The sequence below is a fragment of the Onychomys torridus genome, chromosome 6, assembly GCF_903995425.1.
Source record: "Onychomys torridus chromosome 6, mOncTor1.1, whole genome shotgun sequence".
Classification (NCBI taxonomy): domain Eukaryota; kingdom Metazoa; phylum Chordata; class Mammalia; order Rodentia; family Cricetidae; genus Onychomys; species Onychomys torridus.
The window spans coordinates 6,739,595-6,765,172 of record NC_050448.1 but is presented as its reverse complement, the minus strand read 5'-3'; the positions used below and the strand labels follow the sequence as shown (position 1 = coordinate 6,765,172).

Here is a 25,578-nt window from a genome sequence, read left to right as displayed (position 1 = left end):
CTCTCAGACTTCATCCAGGCTGTCTGGGATTTATTTCATATCTCCCTCCCTCCCTCCCTCCCTCCCCCCTCTCTCTGTATTTCTCTCTTTCTTTCTTTCTTTCTTTCAATTCCCTATTTGACAGCCTAAACTAACAAGGGGCATTGATAACAACACTGTCACTTCTCAAACTGACATCTTCATGTGGAAGACCGCTATCCAAATTCTCCATCATAGCAGAACTCTGACCAAAAGCACATAGCCATCCAGCACCCATTTTCAAATGCATCCTTAGTGCTGATGCCACTAGAGCTGAAAGGCTCACACAGTGCCTTGGTCTTAAGGTGTCTGTGGGAGGGCTCTCCGTGGGGGTCAGAATTGCTGAGGAGAACCCTGGGTGTCAGCTGAGGAGTCCTGTAGCAGAAGTCCTGTAGCGAAAGGTGACATGTGCTCTGGGTGTGAAGAGCACAACAGCTCAAACACGTCCTTTGCTCTCCTTTGGCCAAAGTAAATAAATGTTAAGTCAGTTCACTCCAAATTTGATGTTGATATCAAGGATTAACTACTTTAAATTAGTTTAAATATATTTTTATTTTGTTTTGTGCATTGCTAAAATAAAACTAGAGGCCAGGAAAGGATTAAAATGAAAAACAATCAACTGGTGTGAAATTTCCCATTACTGATATTCACACCTTCTGAAGACATTAGAGAATGGAAATATTGATTACTAAATTTTTCATCATGCTGCTTGGTATTTAAAAACATTTCTGGATTGATTAAAGCTTCCTATGCCAACAAATTATTATGCCTATCTGGAAACCAGCTCTCTAGAAATCAGCCACAGCAAACTGCAACACAAGACACAGCATGTGACCATTTGACACATGCTTGCATGTACATGCACACACAGTATATTACTAAGGCCCATAGAGTCCTCACTTACGGACAATTTAAGGTAACTTGTTGAAAACTCTAGGTGAATAAAGCAGTTCATTTACTAAAATGTTGTACTCACTAGTATATGCATGGATACATTTCTCTGGAGTCATCAGAAACAATTATTCAGTAATATTTCAAATATCAAAACAGGAGAAAAATCCAATAAATATAAGTGAATATGTCAAAGCATACAAACACCTTGGTGGCTAACTGTAAAGGTGTGTTATAAGAGCAGTTTATCACTGGACCCATGGGGACAGCTCTAGTAACTTACTGCTTTCCCATCAGTGTCCATGCAGGAGCAAAGGAGATCGAGTCCACCGGACAGAAGGGAGGAGCCACCCATCCACAGTGCTACCTGTGGAAGGCACTTTCCCTTTGGACTTCCTGAGGTTTCCAAGCCCATTTCTGCACAAAGGGAGCACAGTGACATCTACTTGGAATAGACCATCAGCTAGTTAAAACTGCAGGAGATAGTCCTTCCTCCTTCTTTCTGTCCCAGAGAATCCCACTCCTTCACCAGCAACCCCCACACACACTTAGTTAATTCTTTCTACTTGCCTTCCACCCTTAGCTGATTCTTCAGTGAAAACAGGTTCTCATGTACTGAATTGTGTGTTCCTAACTGCCTCCAGACCCCACCCTTTCACTTCCTGTTGGTCATCTTACACTTTTTATTTTCATACTTGCTAGTCATGTTCAGTGCTCAAACTTGTAAACATTTGAAACTAAGTTGAAGACAGCTCATTCCTCCATCTCCGCTGGGCTTCTACTGTGGTTCTCGTTTCCTTCTGGTGAATGTGCTGGACACTGGGGCCCCTTCCCCTTCTGTCTCTGCACTGGAAGCTAGCTTTGTTCAGAGAGCCTGTCCTACAAGCGGAGTTTGCCACTGACTAGAAGCAAGACAATCAGTGTTTGTTTCCTGGTAGTTTCTTCTTTTAATGGAGGTCACTGAGGCTGCATCATATTCTCAGCCATGGAACCAGCGCTCATACACAGGCAGTATGGGAAGTGACAAGATAAAAGTCAGACTTGCTCATTTTTTATCTTTATTCTGAAGATATGGTTAAACTAATATTTCAGGTTCATAACCAGGTTTAAAAAATAGTATGGCAAGACCTATTTTTGAGAAAGAAAGCTTCTTAGTTTTGTTGGTGGTGACTAGAAAACAGTCTCTTAAAGCTCTCATCAGACAAACAGGCTATTCTTAGTCTTCATTCCACTTTTAGGAATTTGGTAAGTAGCTGCTCTCCTGGTCTCTGATAAGTGGACCATTTGTAGTTCCCTGTCACTACTGAATTTAATCTTCTAATTTCTTAATTTGGACACCATCCCGTTCTCAATTATTCCCATTCTTCAGGATTATGTTGTTGTCTTTTCTGGTATTTCAGGAGGCACCACACTCTGCCTCTGCTCTTTGCTGGATTCTCTTATTCTGCCCACATGGCAGATGTGCTCGCTTCTCCAGTGAGGCTTGCCACTGGCTTCCCAGCAACACACTCCTGTGCTTCCTGATTGCCTCTGGGTCTGGAGGATTTCCACCTGCCTTCTCTCCCTCCCTCCTTCCCTCCCTCCCTCCCTCCCTCCCTCCCTCCCTCCCTCTTGGCCTTCCTTTCTCCCTCCTTTCCCCTCCTCCTTTTCCCCCTTTCTCCTCCCCCACCTCCTTTGCTTCTCTCTCTTACTTCCTCCCCTTTCCACTTGCTAAAATTGCTGGTTCAGGTCTGCCCTTACATTTCTCATCTGTACAGTCACACCCAGAGTCTTGTAAGGGCTTCTAAGCCTTTTCTTCTAGAATCTGCCTCCAAACACTGTGGCTTTCACACCATCTTGATCAAGAAACACAGCAGGAAACTTTCCATTCACAAACCCATTCACCTCCCAAACACACGAAAATAGTATTTCTTTCTTTCTCTTCCTTAATTTCCTCTTTTCCTTTTTATTTACTTTTTTTGTGTTCATCTATTTTGTTTATAGAGAGATATGTACCTGAACAAATAGAATAAATGTTTCAAAGTAAAATTTACCTACCAATGTTCAATAAAATCTAATGCTTTACTCCCTTCTCCTCTCCCCTCCCCTCCCCTCCCCTCTTTCCCCTCCCCTCCCTTCCTTTCCCTTCCTTTCCCTTTTTTCTCCTGTCCTCCCCCCTCCTCCCCTCCCCTCCTCTCCCCTCCCCTCTCCTCCCCTCTCTCTTCTCCTCTAGTCTATTTTAGTTCATCCCACTCTATGTCCTCCCTTACATTCAGTACCATGGTTTCAATTAAACACAATATTGGTCACAGACCATTAAGTTGATTTTACATCTTAGTCACAGGTCAGAACTCAGAACTGAACAATACATTCTCTTTATACTGGAGTGTATAATAAAAATAAAAACTGTACACAGCCCATCTCCACATTTGTCCTTTCAGGAGACTTCTCACTGTCTACTGGATAATGTCCAACTCCTTGACAGAAACTGCAGGTTCCTGGTGACTAGTCAATGTTTCTAGTTCCATCTTCCCTCAGTCAGTCTTCTGTTTTCCTGGTGACATCATTTCTTTTTAGTTTAACTTCTTGATTTCTCTTTCTGGTTCCCTCCTGTCTTCATTATTCTTGCTGTTTTTCCCCAAATCAAGACTTGGATCATGGAGAATAAAATTCTCACCATTAAGCCATCAGATTGTAGGGGACTTGGGCTGCCATCAACCCACTTTCAGTGTCTTCCCTGTGTCTGAAACTCTCCAGAATCCAGTAGAGGCAAGTCCAAGCCCCTCCCCCTGCCTTAAGGCAGTGTGAGGTGTCCCACCATAGGTAGTGGGCTCCAAAAAGCCTGCTCATGCACCAGGGATGGAGTCTGATCTTACCACCAGGGAACTTGCCAAAGCAGATCAAGCTGCACAGTTTTCTTGCCATGCAGAGGTCCTAGTCCAGTCCCATGCAGGCTCCACAGCCATCGATCTAAATTTCACGAGTTCCCACTAGTTTGGTTTGGTTGTCTCTGCAGGTTTCCCCGTCATGATCTGGGTGCACTTGCTCACAGAATTCCTCCTCTCTCTCTTTGACTGGACTCCTGGAGCTCTGCCTGGTGTTTGGTTCTGGATCTCTGCATCTGCTTCCATCAGTCACTGGAGAAAAATTCTGTGATGACAGGATATTCACCAGTCTAATCACTGGGGCAAGCCAGTTCAGTTCAGGTACCCTCTCCACTATTGCTAGTTGTCCAGGCTGGGGTCATCCTTGGGGAGTCCTGGCAACTTCCCTAGCACCGGGTCTCTCTATCCCCATGATGTCTCTCCCTCGATCATGGTATCTCTTTCATTGCTTTCCCACTCCATCCCTGTTCCAGCTCAACCATCCCATTCCCTTATGTTCTAACCTCCCATCCCCTACCCTCCATTGCCCACCCCTCACCTCCACTTTACTCATGGAGATCTCATCTATTTCCCCTTCCCAGGGCTATCCATGCATCCCTCTTTGGGTCCCTCTTGTTAGCTAGCTTCTCTGGAGTTGTGGGATGTAGTCTGTAAACCTTTGTTCTTTATACAACACGGAACACTGGATTTGTTCATGTTCATGTCTGTTAGTGATGTCACATGTGTGCCATAGTGCATGTGTGGAAGTCAGAGGACAACCTGTGGTGTCAGTCTTCATCTCCCATCTTGTTTGTGATATCTTTTGATTTTAGCCTCTATGAATGCCAGGTGTGATGATTTGAAAGAAAATGGTCCCCTTAGGGAGTGGCACTAGGAGGAGGCGTGGCCTTGTTGGAGTAGGTGTGGCTTTGTTGGAGGAGGTGTGGCTTTGTTGGAGGAGGTGTGGCCTCGTTGGAGGAAGTGAGTCACCGTGGGGCGGACTTTGAGGTTTCCTTTGCTCAAGCTATGCTTAGTATGACACACAGTTGCTTCTGCTGCATTTGGATCAAGATGTAGAACTCTCAGCTCCTTCTCCAGCACCATGTTGGCCTGCATGCTGCCTTGCTTCCAGTCATGACGATAATGGACTAGACCTCTGAACTGTAAACCACCCCCAAGGAAATGTTTTCTTTATAAGAGTTGACGTGGTCATGGTGTCTCTTCACAGCAATAGAAACCCTGGCTGAGATACCAGGCTAGCTGGGTTGTGAGACTCTCTGTAGGTGCCAGGACGTAAACAAAGGTCCTCACGATCGCACAGCAAGTGCTTCTTCCACTGAGCCACTCCCCTGTCATCGACTCCTAATGCAGTATCATGATCAGATTTATGTCCACAGACTGACTCTAAATACCTTGAGATCCAAACCTCTGTTGTATAATGTCCTCTTACTGATATGTCACCCAATAAGGTGAAAGAAAGCAGTGGGAAAGTGGCTACTTCATGATTTGGTTAATTTAACAGAAACCCTGGTGCCAGGCATAGGAAATCTCCTTTCAAGCTGTTAGTCAGAGAGGTCTAAGAGATCCCCAAACAACATGGGTTATTTCATTGCCCTTGATTGCCTCTGAGAACTTGATGGTCATACCCTATTGCTGAAGACACCATATACTTCAGACACAATAGGACTTGGAGAAGTAGAGCTGGAGCTGACATGAAAGCTTCCTTTCTGAGAACTGGCTCTTATAGTATTGGAAGGTGCTAGCAAGTTGCCAAGAAAGATGTACATTGGTAGTCCTACTAATGTGTAAAACCTAGGAACCACAATGATGACTAATCTGGCAAGATATTTGTAATAGTGTAATAGTGGCACTTTTATCATGGGGTAACCAGCAACTGGCTAATTGGACTTGAAGCTTGCTTAGTAGGAAGGAAATCATGACTGAGCTTGTAAGCATAGCCAGTACCCTAGAGAAATGGTAGACCTGGAAGGAGAAGCTATTAGTGCCATTTTCCAAACAAATGTTATTTCTAACTGTAGTTTAACTGCTTATCCTCATATGCATAGATGAGAGTAGCTCTCACCCATCATCTACAAAGCTCATTGTAATAGACAATTACAGAGACCCACAATTTATCAAAATGCAGAGAAATTATGTCTGTGTGTACCCAACACAATGGACACATCTTCAGCACAACCTCTGCACCTAAGGTCAGGGAAAATCATGGCCGTGGGTGTGAAGAAATGTATGGTCCAGACCCAGAATTCTCATTCTAAGACAAAATCTTCTGTATATGAGAAGGAAGCTACATCCTTGAACTCTCAAGACAGCATAATGACACCAGCTGACATTCCAATGTGGGAAGGGAAAATTCTGGATGGTCCCATGACTAGATGAAGAGCTAATGGTGGTAGGCGCTGGCTGAGAGAAGGAGAATCAGTCTCTTCTAGGGAGCTCCCATACAGGTTGTCCAAGCCCAAGTAATTAGCTGGACTCATGCACATACCACCACAGCTAAATGGACTCAGTAAATCATGTATACATGTATGCATATATATTCATGCATATGTAATTTAGTTAGCTCTGTGATCATTACAAATTAAATTCCTATCAACTCAGCCACAGAATCCTCACACAACCCTAAACTGTAATCAAACTGATGATTCTCTCAGGATTCACATGCACTAAAACTGATGATTCTTGTGCAAATATTAGATGGTGTTACCAAATTCCACTCTTGCTGTCCAATTTTATTTTCCAAATTTATTGCAGGGCCACCAAAGCTACACAAAATGAAACACAGCAATACCCACTCTTTCTTCTCCCCTATGCCCCATTCAGCCTTATATATTATATATAATATATAATGCATTTATCTACATGTATATGTTTGTGTGTGTATACATGCAACAATAATTGAAGCAATCATGAATTTGGGAGGGAGTTGGGGGGCAGGAATGAGGTAGATGCATGGTTTATGATGGATTCTTAGTCAAATAATACACTTTTTTTAAAAGTTTTTTTTGAGACAGGGTTTCTCTGTGTAGTGTTGTGCCTTTCCTGGATCTCGCTCTGTAGATCAGGCTGGCCTCGAACTCACAAAGATCCGCCTGCCTCTGCCTCCTGAGTGCTGGGATTAAAGATTTGCGCCACCACTGCCTGGCCAAATAATACACTTTTTAAAAAATGATTTGTGTTTGACTTCATGGTATAATTCCATCATTGTCATCACTGACAAATGACCAAAACAAATGCTCCACAATTTATTTCTTGATATAATGTTTGGTGGTGACATTCAAGTATATATGAGTTCAGTGTTCTAGGTTTCCATATAATGCATACAAACAGGAAACCACACAGAGATCCTGCAATGAAATCCATTTCCTTTCATATTACCCCCTGCCTAACTAAATCATAGTCTCTGATATGGACATCTCCTAGGTGGAAATAAAGTGAATGTCAAATGAGGCCACAGGAGAGCTAAAAATAACTAAATATTGAAATAGAATTTTTCCACAAACTTTCTTCTACATGGCACAATCAGAAGAGCAGCCAACTAGCTCACTCCATGCTACACCTCTGAGACAAAATAAAGAACTGGCAAGAGTTTGCTCCAACACTGAGCTGCACTGTGAAGGAAGGCTGAATGGGGTATAGGGGAGAAGAAAGAGTGGGCATCACTGTGTTTCATTTTGTGTAGCTTTGATGGCCCTGCCACAAACTTGGAAAATAAAATTGGACAGCAAGAGTGGAATTTGGTAACACCATCTAATATTTGCACAAGAACCATCAGTTTTAGCGCATATGAATCCTGAGAGAATCATCAGTTTGATTACAGTTTAGGGTTGTGTGAGGATTCTGTAGCTGAGTTGATAGGAATTTGATTTATAATAATCACAGAGTTAACTATATTTTAGAGTTACATTTACATTTACTGTCACAGATCAAACAAAAATGGTCCTCTAAGCTTATGGAAATGACCCTTTTCATCAGAAAGACCTTGCTCAACTTCTTAAGGATCAATCAAGCATTCTTGTGAGGTGTTCAGGCATGAGGTGTTTTACTATTTCAGACAGAGGTGCTAACTCGACATTAGTCAGGGCTTAGTTAGCATCAACCCATTTCTAGGTATTTCATTGGAGAGGCGTCATTAAGCAAATTAATTTGCTTTTTTGAATTCATTTGAGGTTATTTTAAGTGTAGGCTTCTAAAGAGTAAATTTTTCAAGCTATTTACATTTATTTTAATTTTTAGTTCAATATTTTCTGGGTTTACACACAGGAATTTTTAAGAATCCCAAATGCCAGGAATGGTTCACTGTGGCATTTCTGTACATGTATGCTGTGTATAATGATCATACAAAAATGACTGACATATTACCTGGATTGATTCTTGGTTTTATTTTGACATGTGGTTTCATCAGGTAATTCAATTTGACCTCAAACTTTTGACCCTCAACTTGCTAAAATACTGGCTGGCAGATATGCACAGCTCTTCCTTGCTCTGGGGGTTTTCAAAAACATTCTTAGGATGTTTACATATTTATCAATTCTCTTTTAAAAGTTTGGCATGGGTTACACCTTGAAAGTGTTTTAAAGGAGAATAAATTAAAAAGCCATTTTTATCTAGGATAATGGCTTTTCAACCTTTAGTTGTTCAAGCAACACTTTACTCATGGAGCTAACAGTATCAGTGCATAGGCCTACTCATTTGTGGGTCCTCCACATTTCTGTAGAGATTCCCTTATAGCACCCATAAATGTTCAATAGATCCCCAGGGCATTGTAGTTATATTAAGAATGTGAAGTAGTGGAGCTATGGTTCTTATCCTATTTGTAAAGTGACAAAAATTATAGCACAGACTAATTTATTGAAAAATTTCCCCTCACTCCCTTGCATACTCTACCACTACTGGAGTAACAAGAGAGCTTGGTTCTCCTGAGATAATTGCTGTCTACCTGGAGGGCATCACCTGGCCCTGTCTCCCATACTATGGACACTAACTACCAACAGGAAGTTTCACCCCCTTACCTTCTATGCCCATAGCTGCTTCTGTGTGGAGAATAGAGGGAGGCTTGCTAGGAGTCAGGGCACTCAGAGGGTAAGAGGTGGCAGACCCTGGTTTATCTGGGAGCAAAGCTTCCATTGTGTCAAATCAAAGACCCGTCACATTTCCCATTCTGGATAATAATTCTCAGCCTCTCAGATAATTTGTTGCTTTAAGCCAGGAAGAACTCTTCCTTACATACATTAAATGTTTTAATGTTTGTGATTCCATTGGGCGGGAAGACAATCACCAGAAGTAACAAAATTATATGGCTATATGTACACTGTCTTTCTGCACATCCATCTAAAGGTGGATTTTAGTGGTGGGGGCGGAGGGAAGAAGTGTCTTTAAAATATAAATGATAGCACATTGAAAGATAGCAACAAAAAAAGACAGAAAAATGTGTAACCCTGAAATATAAACCCAGTCTTGGCACTGAGTGGCGGGCGGGCCCCTCTTCCTGCATCTGAACTCTCATTCCTCAGGGCAGTAGTGCTGGGAAACATAAGTGCTAACATACCCCCTTTTTCTTACATTAGCAAATGCTAATTTTTCTAGAGACCTACTTTGCTTAGTGCTTAATTATTTAAGAAAAAAAACCATTTTTTTTTCCTATGAATCTTAAGAGTTACAAAATCAACCTATTAGACAAGATGTGCCTACATGTGCAGTAATGGCAAACCTTTTATGGGAACAACCAACTACCTTCTGACTACATTTGAATCCTGTTCCCACAGGAGAGAATTCACACCTAGCATTGTAAACCTGTTCAATAGCTCATGCCTGGGAAGGTTATAAGTCTAATGGGATAGCTTACAATGGCTGTTTAACTAAATTGACATAGCATCAAACTGCCTTGTAAATATCTGCTTATACCCATAGATGAAAATTACCCTCAACCTTACTCAAAGAGACCTCTCTTTGCATTGAACAGCAATGAAAACAGGCTGTTGTCCAAGATGTTGAAAATCAGTGACAGTTGATGGACCAGCCCTAAACAACACATTTTAATCACTCATTTTAAAGCTTACAGAATAATTTGGAAGAGGGAGTCAGAAGAAAATATGTGCTAGAAGATAAAAACAGGGCCGTGAAAAGCAATCCTTTCCCAGCAATTGTGAACTCAAAGTAGCTGTGGTTACTTACACTGAGCTACAAAGAAGTGGTTTTGTCAACAACCCCTCATCCTGGAGGAAATAGCACACCACCCCTTACTGATGAACTAGCACTATTGGCTATTGGTAGATTCTGGGATCGGGGTATTCCTTGCCTTCAGGTGGGTCCCCACTTCTGAGCACTCTCGGCTCTAATGGATAGTTGCAAACCCATGCTCACATTGATGTCACAGGCTAACGCCCATGGGTCACAAAACAAGATAGACAGGAAAGTGAGACAGAAATTGGCAGGGTAGAGGGAAGGTGGATGAGGTGGGAGGAGACAGGAGAGGGATGAGGTAATCAGTGTGTATTATGTTCATGTTAGTATTGTCAGAGAACAAACTTAGTTAATAGAAAATAGGGAGAAAAGAAAATCACCCGGTTTTATTATTTTATTTTTGAGGTCAAAAGAAGCACACGTTAGGTATTTTTCTGCCATAAAAATTTGCTAACATTTTTTTCTAGGGTCTTTAATCACAAGATACTTACTGGTTATGGATGAACAAAGCCAGCAACAATCAAAAACTGAAATGTCTGATCTTAACATACAAAGTTCAACAGTTTATACCTGGAAACAGAGAGAAAGTGAACTATTTCTGGCTTCCTGATTTGAGCATTTAAAAGAAGGCTTATATTTTTGTAACAAACAGCTAATCATTTATAAAAGTCTTTGATGCAGATTGCTCTTTCCAGAAAAGGAATACAGTAGAGAACAATGTATTATTTGGGTTATTGTTTGGGCCAATTTTAAATATAATTAAAAGTAGATTGGAGTTTTTGTTTCCTGGTTCTCAAGACCAAACCCAGAACTGTCTGCATACTAGGCAGGTGCTCCAAGACTACACATTTTAAATGTTAATCAGTCAAGGAAAGGACTATAGATTAGCAATGTTAATAACAAGCAGCTGGACAAACACTCTGGAATGCTGAGGTTTAAAATTTTTGTTTGGATTGTACTGTGTGAGGCTCAAGAAGCTGAGTTCTGTTCTAATTTGTACATAAATGAGATTCCATCCTGGTTGCATTAGGCAGTTGCTGGCATCCTGTGTGACCACCATTGTCATTTCTACCTTACTGCACTCTAAGGAGGAAAGAACATAGGTCAGCACCATCACACAGGACAACATCAGACAGGGACTCTGACGCCAAACCCAGCATCATGTTCATCACAGTCTTGTACTTTTGTGGCTGCCTAGAACTGTGGAGGTCAGTGTACAGAAGAGTTTCCTGATGGCAGCCACCTGACAAACAACTCTTGGCTTGGCATAGCTCTTGCTACACAGAGCAGCTCCTGGAGCAGCAACATCAATATTTGGGAACTTACTTTGAGGTGAGGCATCTGGTGTGTCATTTAGCATGCTAGAGATGCATTTTGAACAATATTCCTGTACAACATCTCTATACCTTCTAGTGGAAAGAGCAAAGAATTTGGAGCATGAAGAGCCCTGCAGCAGACTGGGTATGGCACCTTAAGGAAGTTGCTTAGCTTTTGAAAACATCACTTCTTTTCCTCTAAAAGAGAGTGTGACTAGCTAATTTAAGGAGTTACTGTGATGACGTATTTGAATGTGAATGTCTTGAACTAGAAAAGAGTTTTGGGCGATGTACTGCCTTGCAGGTCCCCCAATATTTGCTTCCCTTGGTTTTCTTAACAAAGGACTTTCTGACTGGGGCAAGATGGGACCCCAGGGTACTTTGACATTGCATTCTCCTGAAGGCTAGGCATGTTGAACACATTTAACAATTATTTATTGGCCATTATAATTTCTTCCTTTGAGAGCTATCAATTTGATTCATTAGCCCACTTATTTGTTGAATATGTTTCTTTGTTATTTAGTTTTTTGAATTCTTTATAGATTCTAGAATCTACTATTCAGTTAGAGGAAGATTTTGCTTCCATTCTTGTGAGGAAATTGAGTCTTGTGTGGATATTTACTAGTCCAGTGACTATGGAAGTCAGGATGAAGGTTTCTCAAAAAGCCCTAAGTGGAAAGACTTTATAACCTAACTGTACCTCTCTTGGGTATGTACTTGAAGGACTCTAAGTAAAAATACTACACTGGTACTCACATATTGGTACTTCTTGCTACCCTAGTCAACCCTGCCAAGACTAGGAACCAGCCTAGATATGTACAGTGACAGGAATAAAGTATTCTATCTATCTATCTATCTATCTATCTATCTATCTATCTATCTATCTATCTATCTATCTATCTGTATCTATATCTATTATTATATCTATATGTGTATCTATATCTATATGTGTATCTATGACTTTATTTAGCTCTGGGGAAATGTGGAATTATGGCATTTTCAGGAAAATGGATGGAATTGGAGATCATCATGTTAAGTGAAATAAGCCAGACTCAGAAAGACAAATACCACAAAAATGTAGAATTTAGATTTAGTTGTGTGTGTGTGTGTGTGTGTGTGTGTGTGCGCGCGCGCACGTGCACACGTGCACGCACACACGTGCACACAGGACATGAGAATAGAAAGAGTACTATGAAAATGGAGGAAGAGGTCTAAATGGAGGGATTGTAAGAGGAGGTAATGGAATATACATGTAGTCCATATATATGAAAGAAATGAAAGTAAAGTATTAGTAGTGGGAGAAACAGTCCAGCAGGAAGATAGGAAGGATGAGGGAAGACAGTATGTGGCCATAAGAATAAAGCATAATGATCTATATATGAGAAAGTAATAATGTATCTCATTTCTTTGTATGCTAATTAAAAACAATAAAAAAGAACTACATACTGATATCAGGAAGAAACCCACAGCTGTGTAATACAATAGCCTAGGTACTCAGAACCTGATTCTATTGCACAAAGCTGTACTGTGTTAGACTCCATTTAAATTAAGCTTTCTGGGATATCCACATTGTGAGGCCCTGGAGACCTGCTACAGAATTATTCTCAGTAGAGCAATTATAGGTGAGGCTGTCCTATAATGAGATATTTTTGCTACTTCATTAAATAAACCCCCTTGAATGGGTTCCAAAGTGGACCTGCCTCCTACCAAATTCCATTACACTGCAAGTAATCTTATCAGAAGGCCTGGTACAGGCTCCATCGTCTTTGGAGACCTAACGTTTACCATAAGGGAAATGTGTTCTAGAACAATGATTCCCAAAAGATGGTTCTCAGATCCATGCTTTACTAATCCAAGGAGAAATGAAAAACAGACAACTTAGTGAGCTTTCTATAAAATTACAATATAATCTACTTTCAAAATCTCCTTCATTTTTGGAGTATGACCTTTCCATTTTCTTTCCATTTTTTTTTCTATCTTTATTTTTTTGGTGTTAAGCTGCTCCATCTTTGACGACATGATGATAGGCAGGTTTGTACTGTTCTTGCATGACAGAAATGCAATGCCAACCCATTCTCACCTCTACTCGCTGTACTGGCTGCTCAACTTGTGACAAGTTAGCGTCATCTGAGGGGAGGAACCTCAGCTGAGAGATGCCTCCAGAAGACTGCCTGCAGGCAAGTCTGTGGTGTATTTTCTTGATTGTTCATTGACGTGGAAGGACCCATGCCAAGTCACCCTTAGGGAGGTGGTCTTGGGTATAAAAGAAAGCAGGCTGAACAAGTCATGGGGAGGAATCCAGGAAGCAGCACTCCTTCATGGCTTCTGTTTTGGTTTTTGCTTGCAGGTTCCTGGCTTGAGTTGTTGCCTTAACTTCCCTCAGTGATGGACTGTGACCTCGGAGTTGTGAGCTGAAATAAACCCTTTCCTCCCTATGCTTTTGGTTATGGTGTTTAATCATAGCAGTAGAAGCCCTAATAAGATACCCCCTCAAAAACTTATTTATTTATTTTTTTTACAGATGCTTGAAACCCCCAATTTCTGAATCACTGATACTGAAGCAACTACTCGGACAGACAGTCTTTCCTACAGGTCAGTTGTTGGGCATAAAAGACTGCGAGAGGACAAACTGTAGAGTGCTAATCAGAGGCAAACGTGTTAGCTATCTGCCACTGTAACGTAACTGGCAATATTCAAACTATAAAGAGAATTGCTGTTAGGTCCCACAGTTTGCAAAGCTCAGTTTATGATTGGTTGGCCTGTTCTGGACTTGGAGTAAAGCGGGATAAGCATGTCATGGCAGACAGAATTGCAGAACAAATTCATTTACACCATAATCTACAGAGGTCCATAAGTTCCTTCAAGCACACCTTCAGTGGCCACCCCCCTCTCTCACTACTCCTCTCGAAGGTCACCTTCTGAAGGGTCACCTCGGGTCTAAGCCTCCGGCTCCTGGGACTGTGGAGGAAGTCAACACCACCCATGCTGTAATAGTAAATGATCCAGTCAGCCAAACTCAAACACAATGCTCTTGAGACCCAGTGTGTTCAGGGGCCATCTGGGATTTAAATGTAGTTTCCAACTCTGCAGGTCTGTGCTCCTCTGGAATTCTCCATTTCCAACCAATGTATACTCAGCAAAACAGACATAGTGGTTAAGCTATTCCTGAACACAGGCTCTGCTCAGATCTAGCCTCCACAATTTTTTAGCAGGAGACCCATGACCAGGTCACTTAACCTGTTGTCCCTTGACTTTCTTTAGCAGTGACAGCGACAGCAACAGCAATATAACACTCTATGTCATGGCTTGTTTGGGGAACAAAATGGAAGAAGTGCAAATATCCCAGACTATAAAACACAACACCCAACACACAAGCTCTGAGTGATGGCATTAAGATAGAAAAGATTAGTGCCCCCTGAGCCTCTTCCTGTGTGTTCCAATCATTAGAGCCCCCTGAGCCCCTTCCTGTATGCTCCAATCATTAGTGCTCCGAGCCCCTTCCTGTGTGTTCCAATCATTAGTGCCCCCTGAGCCCCTTCCTGTGTATTCCAACCAGAACTGACGGCTTCAGTTGGGGAGGACAAGCGTTTTTTCCCCTAGAAAACTTCCTCAAGTGGAGCTGATTGAAGCTGTAAATCTGAAAGGGCACCTACAGACCTGTTCTAATTCAGAAGGTAGAAGGTTTGGAATTACTAAAATCCTGTCATTAAGGTAGAGGCCATAGTATCAGGTTGCAGGCCACACAGCTGGAGTTTGTGATATTTTTTTTTTTAGTATTTTGATGTAAGTAACAAAAATCTCCTGATTATTATATTCATGGATGTTGGCAATTGTTAATTATATGTCCCATGAGAGTGTTGCTAGAATGTTTGACTAATATTTTCTGACATAAAAATATTTTTATAGTGGGGCAGTAGTGGCACACTCCTTTAATCCCAGCATGAGAGACAGAGGAAGGTAGATCTCTGTGAGTTTGAGGCCAGCCTGGTCTACAAAGAGAGTTCCAGGACAACCAGAACTGTTATACAGAGAAACCCTGCCATATATATATCTTTTCATTTCTCTCTCTCTTTCTCTCTTTCTGTCTGTCTCTCTCTCTCTCTCTCTCTCTCTCTCTCTCTCTCTCTCTCTCTCTCTGTCTCTGTGTGTGTGTGTGTGTGTGTGTGTGTGTGTGTGTGTCTCTGTGTGTGTGTGTCTGTGTGTGTCTGTGCCTGCAGAATCCAGAAGAGGGTGTCTGATCCTCTGGAGCTGGAGTTATAAGTGGTTGTGAGCAACTGACATGGATGCTGCCAACTAAACTCAGGTCTTCTGAAAGAGAAATATGAGTGTTGAGCTTCTCTGTGCCCTTGGTTTTCCTGTTTTATTGGCAGAATGTTTTAATTATTGAATGGTAGTATACATTTACTAGTATGCAAGTGTGATTATATGAAACCAATGCTAGGCTTTTACTCAGGGAAGTTCTATGATTTTTTTTATAGTGAGTAGATATTTTTTACATTTTAATTTATTATGGTTGGGTGTGTGCACACATGCACATACATGTGTGTGTCATGGCAGATAAGTGGAAGACAAGGACATCTTTCAGGAGTTGGTGCTCTTCTTTCACTATGAGTTCCAGGGATCAAACAGATATTCAGACTTCCATAGCAAGAGATGTTGAGCTATCTCATAGGCCCCAATGACAGAATTCATACAGTTATCTCCCCAAAACTATAGGGAAATAGCATCTAGGAATGAATATGATGTACACTACTGTTTTTTATCATCAGTGTATACCTTTTGATTGAATGATTTAGCTTCTGATATGAACACAAATACAAGAGTGAATGATGAATAATTTGAATGAAACTGAAGGACTAGTCTTATCTGCATAATTGGTTCAAGTTTACATGGTAAAAATAATGCATGTAGAGACAAATTACTTCTCCAAGCACATTTACATAAATACCAGACCTTTTCTGAAATACTGAAAGTTGACCACTTTGGAGGAGTTAAACTGTCTTCTGAGTCTTTGCATACTACTTTATTTTATATAAAATATTATTGTAAATGTATTTATATAGGTAGTGACTTTAAAAAACAAAGGTGTCTTAGTCAGTATTCTATTGTTGTGAAGAGAAACCATGACCATGGCAATTCTTATGAAGGAAATCATTTAAATAGACCTGTTTTACAGTTTCAGAGGTGTAGTCGATTACCCTCATGATAGGCAGCATGGTGCCACACAGGTAGCTCAGAGTTGGTAGCTGAGAGCTGAGACACTGTGGCTGAGAGTTCTACATCCAGATCCAAAGGCAGCAGAAGAGAAAGACACTGGGCCTGGCTTTGAAACCCCAAGGCCAACAAGGCCACACCTCCTAATCCCTGTCAAGTAGTGCCACTCCCTAATGACCAAGCCTTCAAATACATGAGCCTATGGGGGACATTCCTATTCAAACCAGCTCAAAAGGCTTATTAGATGTACTGGAAAATATCATGCCAATCAATAAATATTTACAAATCTCCAGGAGTTTTGGCCAGAGTGTGGCTGGTTTTCTGTTTCACTTGCTGGCCCTGTATTCACCCACAAGCTACCTAGCCTCTGTATGTTCCCATAACTGATTGTGTTCCACTTATTTAGCAAGCCTGTTACATGCCTCCCAATATGTTTCCCACAGTAAGTACTCATGGGGAGAAAGGTTCCTTTTACCTTGATTCCTGTATCCTAGAAGGTCTCAGTGTGAGGACTTCTGGGGATACTGTCTTCCCAGCCTCCCCTGCAGTGTATGTGGTTCCTTGATGACGTTCTTGTCAGTGGAGAAGCGGTGGGGATGTTGGGCACAACACTGTGGAGAGTGCTTCTGCCATCTCTGCTCTCCATACTTCCCCCACCCCTTTGGGTTATCTAGAATGCTTAGCAAGAACAGCTATTTTGTGAGCCACTATGTGAGTGCTGGGAATTGAACTCAGTACCCCTGGAAGAGCAGTCGGTGTTCTTAACCTCTGAGCCATCTCTCAGGCCCAAGAACAGCTATTTTGGATCATAAAGTCTAAGCTACCTCTTAAGAGAATTTTGTTATAATTTGGTGTTTTGACGACCATATATATATATATATATTTTTGAGACAGGGTTTCTCTGTGTAGCTTTGCGCCTCTCCTGGAACTTGCTTTGTAGACCAGGCTGGCCTCAAACTCACAGAGATCCGCCTGGCTCTGCCTCCCAAGTGCTGGGATTAAAGGCATGCGCTACCACCAACCGGCAAATGAACAGAGTTTTTGTTGTTGTTGTTGTTGTTTTGTTTTGTTTTGTTTTTTTGAGCTGAGGATTGAACCCAGGGCCTTGCGCTTGCTAGGCAAGTGCTCTACCACTGAGCTAAATCCCCAACCCTTGATGACCATATTGTACTCATTCTTGGCTACATGCATTTCCATGAGTCAACTATGTCCCCACCAGACACTCACTTCAGATGTTGTCATTTGTAGTTGAATATGACCCACGTTTATTCACACACAGATATTTGTTAATATAGGCTCCCCTCCAGTGTCATGGTCGTCACTTCACCTTGTCTGTGACCTGCCTTCTTAAAAGCCACACCAAGCAATGAGGAAGAGGGCGTGCTACATGACAGCCCCTGAAAACCCTGTGGGAGTATTGCATTTAGAAGTTTAAATCCAAGAGAAGAAGGGTTAAAGAAGCGAAGAAACTGTTCTATTCCCAGAAGCTTTGGTTTATAAAGAGACATTCCTTAGAAGATTTCAAAGTTAACTCCCAAGGTAATTAAACAAAAGCTAGGCCAGATGTCTAAGCTAAAGTTTTGGTCTCAAAATAATTACCTTTGTTAATTACCAGTAATTAGTGTCAGCATCCAGAGCTTTCCTAAGATCCAGGAGAGAGAGAAGGGGAAAGGAGAGAAAGAAGAGGGGAGGGGAGGGGGAAAGGGAATGCAGGGTGAGAGAGAAGAGGGAGGAGGGAGAGAGAGGGGGGAGGAGGGAGTGAGAGGGGGGAGGAGGGAGAGAGAGGGGGGAGGAGGGAGAGAGGGGGGAGGAGGGAGAGAGGGGAGGAGGGAGAGAGGGGAGAGGAGGGAGAGAGAGAAGAGAGAGAGAGAGGAGAAGAGGGAGGAGGGAGAGAGAGGGGGGAGGAGGGAGAGAGAGGGGGAGGAGGGAGAGAGAGGGGAGGAGGGAGAGAGAGGGGAGGAGGGAGAGAGAGGGGGAGGAGGGAGAGAGGGGGAGGAGGGAGAGGGGGGAGGAGGGAGAGAGGGGGGAGGAGGGAGAGAGAGGGGGAGGAGGGAGAGAGAGGGGGAGGAGGGAGAGAGAGGGGGAGGAGGGAGAGAGAGGGGGAGGAGGGAGAGAGAGGGGGAGGAGGGAGAGAGAGGGGGAGGAGGGAGAGAGAGGGGGAGGAGGGAGAGAGAGAAGAGAGAGAGGAGAAGAGGGAGGAGAGAGAGATGCAGTTTTCAGTACAAACACACCTTTAGGTCTTTAAATCTTGACACTAATTTTTAGCTCTATGAACACTGGATTTTATAAAAAACTAGATATTTTCTTCCAGTTAATACTGCCTTCTTACATACTTTTAACTTCAAGCTTTATAGCACAATTTCTTATTTTTTATATCTTTTTCCATTGAAAAAATGATTTTTTCTTTCTATCTTCCCCCCAAAAGAATATGCCTATTGGAACAAACACCAGTAGACAATGCAATGGCCTGTGCAGAAATGCACAGCAGTCTAGATGGAGTCTTCCTTGAGTATGCTGTCCTTGGCCAGAGAACTGGGGGCTAGAACAGCTCAAAGTAGAGGGGGTTCTTTCCGAAGCTGATGGATAGACCTGGTGTTCCAGCACTTCCTAATTACTATAACAGGATGTAGAAATAACATCCCCAAGCTATACATGGCATATCACACTTCCGGTTGGGGTGAGGATGACTCTATGAAAACAGATCAATTGTCTTGAGTGCTAGTGAATCACTTCACATCTATTTGAAAATATGTGTGTTCAGTTCCTTTTTAAATATTTAGAGATAATATTTTTCATTTTTTCCTATTAGTAATTCTTTATAGATTTAGTCATTTAACATGTAGGCGATAGTGGAAATATTTTACTCTAAATCTATACCTCAACACCTTACATTTAACGCCAGGCCTCTTTCTGGACCTCATGGAGGATCAGGTTTTCTTTGATGCCACATTTATATCCTATTACTATACTGATCCATTCAAGATGAAAATTCAAAACGAATCACACTTTCTTTCACCATCTTTTGAAGTCTTCATGCTCAGTGGGCATATCAAGAATTCACTGAGATGTGTTTTTGTAATTAATGAAATACACAGGCAGACATCAATTGTGCCACGTCATTGGGACTTGTAGCTATGGGACTGGCTTATTCCAAATGCTAAGTGAGTCATCACACCACAGACATTTTCTCATGACTCATTCTATGTTTAACAGTGATTCTTAGATTTATTTCAGTCCACTAGCAACTTCTTCATTCTATGAAGAAGACAAACTTCACCTGCTTGTAGATAGCATAATAATTAGTCATAAATTTTGTTGGAATAGGAAGGACATTTTAAGGAAAATTGTATCCTTTATATTAAGTATTGCATGTAAATCATCAGCCTATGCTAAAAACTAAGGGTTTGCTTGCAGAGACACATAAAAGGGATTATTTATGGATTCATGTAATACCTGCAATTAGAAAGGATATATTTAACACACTACTACTGTATTGGTACTCCATAGGTTTTGTAGGTGTATACCCAGATTACAAAACGAATCACATTTGTACATATGTTGCCAATGTGCTTCTGGGTTTGTAAGCAGAAAAAGCATGTTAGATATTAACAGGCATAGTAATCTATAGGCACACCTTACTTGCTTTATATAACTTTAGAACTCTTAATTATGGCATTAAATGTTTCTAACCCATGACATGACCACTATTCACTACATTGCAATTAGAAAGACTCAGTGTAATTGCCACTTTTCACTTCATAGTTCTCTGTTCATCTATACCGTCTTTCATCTCATACCTCAAGGGCCGTTCTGAACTGTCCTGCTGCCACCGCGTATTTCTTCTGTCTATAGCAAGAGCTGGCATCTTTCAAAGCTACCTGAAGCCATTTGTCAATCTGTGGCAGGGTGGTGAGATCCCGTGCACTTGCAGGTGGCATCATGGTAGCGGTCTGGCCTGTTGCTTGAAGCCCAGCGAATGTGTAGGGCTGGGCAAATTCGTAGCTCACATCCTCTTCATCAACATAGACCAGCTTCATTTCCACATCCATTATGTTCTTTAAGGGGATGTGAGGCAGAGGAATGGCGGTGACTAGCTGATTGTCAAGTTCCATTATCTTAGCTTCTCTCTTCCCAGCCAGCTTCTCCTCTCCCTCAGCCCTCCGTTTAAGGGCCACTTTCTCTAATTCACTGCTTTGCTTTTCCTTGATGCTCTTTGTGAGTTTTATTCTCTCATTTGAGATTTCTGTTTGTTTTTCTCCAAAGCTCTTCTTCATTTCGGGGGACACTTCCAGGCTGTTGGGTGAGTTTGTCAAGGTGGACATTTTCTTGCTTGTATTTGTCTTTGGAATAAGCAGATCACGATAGACTCTCTTTACTGTAGTCTCCAAAGTCCTGCTCTTGCAGGACTCCATTGGTCCACCCTCAGACTCCTGCGGGAGACAAAGAGGAAAGTCGTTATTGTGAAATCCCAGTGGTTTAGCTTATAGTCAGTTGCATTTCAAATATTGTTTTATTCATCATAGATCCTTGTCATAGAATACAATTGAATTTATACCATCCACTGATTGCCCTCCCAGGCCAATGGATGTTTCAATCACAAAACTCACTAAGGTAAGACCTCACCAAAACACATCTAGATGTTGTGTGAAAAATAGTTTACAGCTGAACAGCACTGAATAAACCTTTTTTTATGAGAAACCCAAAGTCATTGAATAGGAAAATCTTATACATAGCCATAGAAGACAAAAAAGTTATAAAAATCCATTTCTATATTAATTTTCTCAGAAAGGCAGGTGGGCCAGAATTCATTTCAAAGCCCATTGCTACCCTGCATGATGGACTTGGGAGCAGAAACAAAATCCACTTCTTCTGTTAAACTTCCAGAAATGTGAGCACAGCATTCACAGTGTTTTCTTTATCTGTTTACTCTATTAATAACAAAGCCTCACATTGAAGCATCTTTAAAGGCAGTTGCTTGTTAAAACAGGCTTTCAGACCAGAAGAATGTGACCTTGAACTTCCAGTGACTCAGAGATCATCTGCAGTCGACTGTGCTGCTGTGTCTATAGTAATGACATTAATGTGGTATACAATATGAAACATTTTCCCATTGTACTGATGCTCAACACACTCAACAGTCCCCTGGTATGGAGGATTTTTCATATTAACTCTGCTTCTAGATTTTTCGGAAAATAGAAAACGCTCTAGAATCTAATAATTACTGTCATCTGATTCTCTGACTTAATCATAGTCCATATGGGCACAATTTTGTTTGTTTATTTGTTTCTTTTCTTTTCTTTTTTTTTCCTTACAAAGAATCTAAAGGATGGTGTTGGGGGGCTGATACTTCTCCATGGACACATACTGCTTTCACCAGAACCAACCACTGGATACTCACTGACTCCTTGTTTAGAGTCTCTCCACTATCATGTCCCTTTTTAGCGTAGCTGTAAGTATACTCACATCAGACACAAAGAAACAAGGAAAAAGCTGGAACACAGCTGAATATGATCACAAGATACAATGAGATAAAAATCTAACATTGTGTTTCTTTTAACCTATGAGGATACTCCCCTACTAAAGGAAAACACTTGAGAAGCTTTTTAGATCTTATTATTTTGCTACTATTGATTGCTTTCCTTTGTCTATTTGAGAGACAGCAGTTTGGCTACAAAGGACCTTTGTTATATCATGAACTGAGACCCAGTTCAATCTTAAGGAAAAAAAGTGCAAGACATAAAATTGTGCTTTAACATTTGAGGTTAAAATTTTTTCTTTCACTACCCTTATATGTAGATATTACAGAAATGGTTTATGCTATACATGAAAATATGAAAGAACAGACCAGGACGGTCTATTACCTCATAAGTAAGACCAAATAGGTAAGAGAGATTGCTGTGAAAGCAAGACAATCTGAGTCCAAGTCTGCAGCATCCACATAAAAGCCAAGCATGGCTATGTATGCCTGTAACCTTGCTGTTTGGGGGCAGAGCCAGGAGGATCAAAGCTGGAACACTGAACATTCAGTGAGAGACTGTCTTAGAAAGGATGGAGAAAGGCAGAGGAGGACAGCCAACATTTCTCTCTGGTCTTCTATGTTCACCTGCACACACATATGCACACACAGAGAGAAATATCTAATTCCAATAATAATTACCTTGGGTATTAGTTATCAAAAGTTAAATACAAGACTCATGATTGCCTGACAGAATTAATTTCTGAAAGGTAACCATCTTTGCTAAGTTAAGCTCTAACTTCCTAAGGGAGAGGGGCACAGCAGTGACTCCCAGGTCCAGCGCCACCACTCCACCTTGATCAAAGCACCATCTTGGAATATTCTACTTAAGGGAGAGAGGAAGACAGTGCCAGCCATCACCCTGTTCTTGTACCACAAAGGATTTGGGCTGAGTGAAAATAGTTCCAGTGCTTTAGTTGGGATCTCCAGTGAGTGGATTCCCAGACAAACATCTATGTCAGTAAAGTTCTTTTTGTAGCACAGGTACAGATTTTGAAATTTTCATGGTGCTCAAAATAGCTGCTAGTAAGATTCATTCTCACAGTAGACTATATATAAATATGAACAATAAATGTTGGTAGGTGAACTGCTCCAAAAATTTCTCTCAGGTTTCTTATCCCAGATATTTACATCAAGTGCCAGAGGCTAAAAACATCACAGCTTGTCTATGGCTGGTTGATATAATACTTTAGCATCTGCAGCAACACTACCTGGCTACCAGTGTTGACTTTGTATCTTTCACCTGTAAATTCGTACCCGACTCTGTACCTGCTTCTCCTGAAGGCTCTACTGTCTTCACATCCTTTCTCCCACAGGCCTCTTCCCACCTATCCCTGAAGATGTGCCTCTCTCTCTTTATTATTTATTTTTTTATTTTTATTTTGTAACAGAGGCTCCAGAGTGCTTCTATAGCAACCCTTCAGCTGTTTCATGGAAATCACCATTTTTTAAATGCCCCAGTAGATTTGTAGAAACAATAATTACAGAGGAGTAGAAAGCAGACAGTGTGTTTATAGAGCATTCAGAGGTATTGAACAGATGGACAAACCTTTAACATCCAGACATCTAAAAGGTCAGTTATTCCAAACTTGTTCCAAGAAACAAGAAATTTAGGTCCCCCTTCCTCACCACAGAATAAAGTCCTGAATGTCAACATGTGTCCTTAAATTGAGAGTCTGAAAGCACAGGGCTCAAACCAACCTCTGTTTCACAGTAGTGGCAGTTGGTCAAGTGTCTTTAATTTCAGAGGTAGAAGATGTTCCTTATAAAAGCCAAGGTGCTGGACAGAAGAGCTATGGAACTGCTCTCAAAACTTGTAGCAGTTACAAAATTGCAATGAAGTGATGTGGTTCACCAAGTCTTTCCCCATCTAGCCGCACACACATCTAGCCCTTATTTCCCACTCATTGAACTCAAGATAAACATTCTGCTAATTCCGGAAGATGCTCATTTTCAGTATGCCTACTAGAATTTTTCCATCACATTCCCACCTCATTTACCTGTCCTAACCCAGACAGCAGTTCCTAGACAGCAACTGCCCATCTCTGTCCTCTCCAAACATATCAGTTATGTATGCACAACTGACTTCTTCCAATAAGCTGTCTAGAAGCAGAATCATTCTACACTTATTCAGACATTAGCTCAGTGTTCTAAACTCAGTTGTTCAAAACATGTAGGTCAAAACATATGCTGTAAAACAAAGACTAAGTTACATGTACTTGGAGAAAATAAAGTTGGAACCTAAAAAAAGATTCTTTTATATTTTGAGATTGTAATATACTTACTTCATTTCTCCTTCCCTTTCCACCCTCCAATTGCTCCCATTTATCACCCCTTGCTCTCCCTTCAAAATCGTTGTCTTTTGGATCATTGCAGAAGAGGAAGTAGAACAATTGTACGAGCCAAAGGAACAGGGTTTGACATGAGCTTGTGTCTCCTAGCAATGTCAGAAGCCACACTCACAGTGTCTTACCAACATGATTGCCCAAACGTGAGCTGGGCAAGAACAACAATAGACATACTAATGTGGACGGGGAAATTTAGAAAGCCAGGAGGTCTCAACCTATACAAAGAACTACTGACAATTATGGAATATTGAGTGTAAGAGAAACAGTCTTCCACATGGAATTTTTTTAAGACCTGGGGAACAAATCAAGGTTATTCAAGGCAAGAATTCTATCATGGAGTGATATCCTCCACCTTCCTTGTACTTGTTCTTTTAGCTACTTCTTACTTTTTGAAAATACATTACATCATTTCCCCCTTCCAAAGCCGTTCATATACCTCTCCTTGTTCTCTTCAAATTCATGGACTCCTTTGTCACTGATTATTATTGCATACATATATGTCTATACATATTATATCCCTAAATACAAAAATATAGTCAATTCAGTATGAATAATGTTACTCATATGTATGTTTTCAAGGCTGAACATTTGGTATTGAATAACCAGTTGTTGTGCTCTCCCATGGGGAAGACTATTTCTCTCCTCCCAGCATTCTCTAGTTGTCTGTAGTTCTCTGTGCAGGATGAAGCCTTGTGGTCTTCCTCCATTCATTCTGGCATGCCTGTTGCTGTCCTTATTCAGCTCATGTGTAAGCACTCAGACTTTATGGGTGTAGCTTCTGACCTTGTTAGGAGACACATTCAGAGAAAACTCCCAGATCCTCTGGCTCTTATAATCTTCCCACACTTTTTTCTTCCAGTGATCCCTGAGCCTTAGATTCTAGAGTTGCATTGTTGATGTATAACTGGGACTGGGTTCTACAACTCTGCATTTTGATTGGTCATGGTTTTATGTAATGGTCATGACCTGTTGCAGAGAAGTTTCCTTCATGAGGTGTAGTGCAGATAAATATTTAGAATTTAGGGATTATGATGGTTTAGTAAAGTGGTGGTTGTAGGGTCTCCTCTAAGATCCATGACTTCACCTGGGTTTCCAGTACCAGATATGGTTTCCTTCTTGTTGAGACTTAAGTCAAATTAGAGAGCTGTTGGCTACCTCCAAGGTATGCATGCTACTACTGCAACCTTAGAGTTGCAGTAGTAGCATGCATACCATGTTGTTTGTTGTTGTTT

General features: G+C 41.3%; 1 protein-coding gene across 1 annotated transcript in view; it reads right to left on the bottom strand.

The window, feature by feature from the left end:
- Spata16 (spermatogenesis associated 16) overlaps positions 1 to 20,895 on the bottom strand; it is a 250,773-nt gene extending 229,878 nt beyond the window's left edge. Inside the window, exon 1 of the mRNA XM_036189517.1 lies at positions 20,281 to 20,895. Coding sequence (XP_036045410.1) covers positions 20,281 to 20,895 — 615 coding nt within the window. The remainder of the gene's footprint in view (positions 1 to 20,280) is intronic.
- Between the last annotated feature and the right edge of the window lie 4,683 nt (positions 20,896 to 25,578).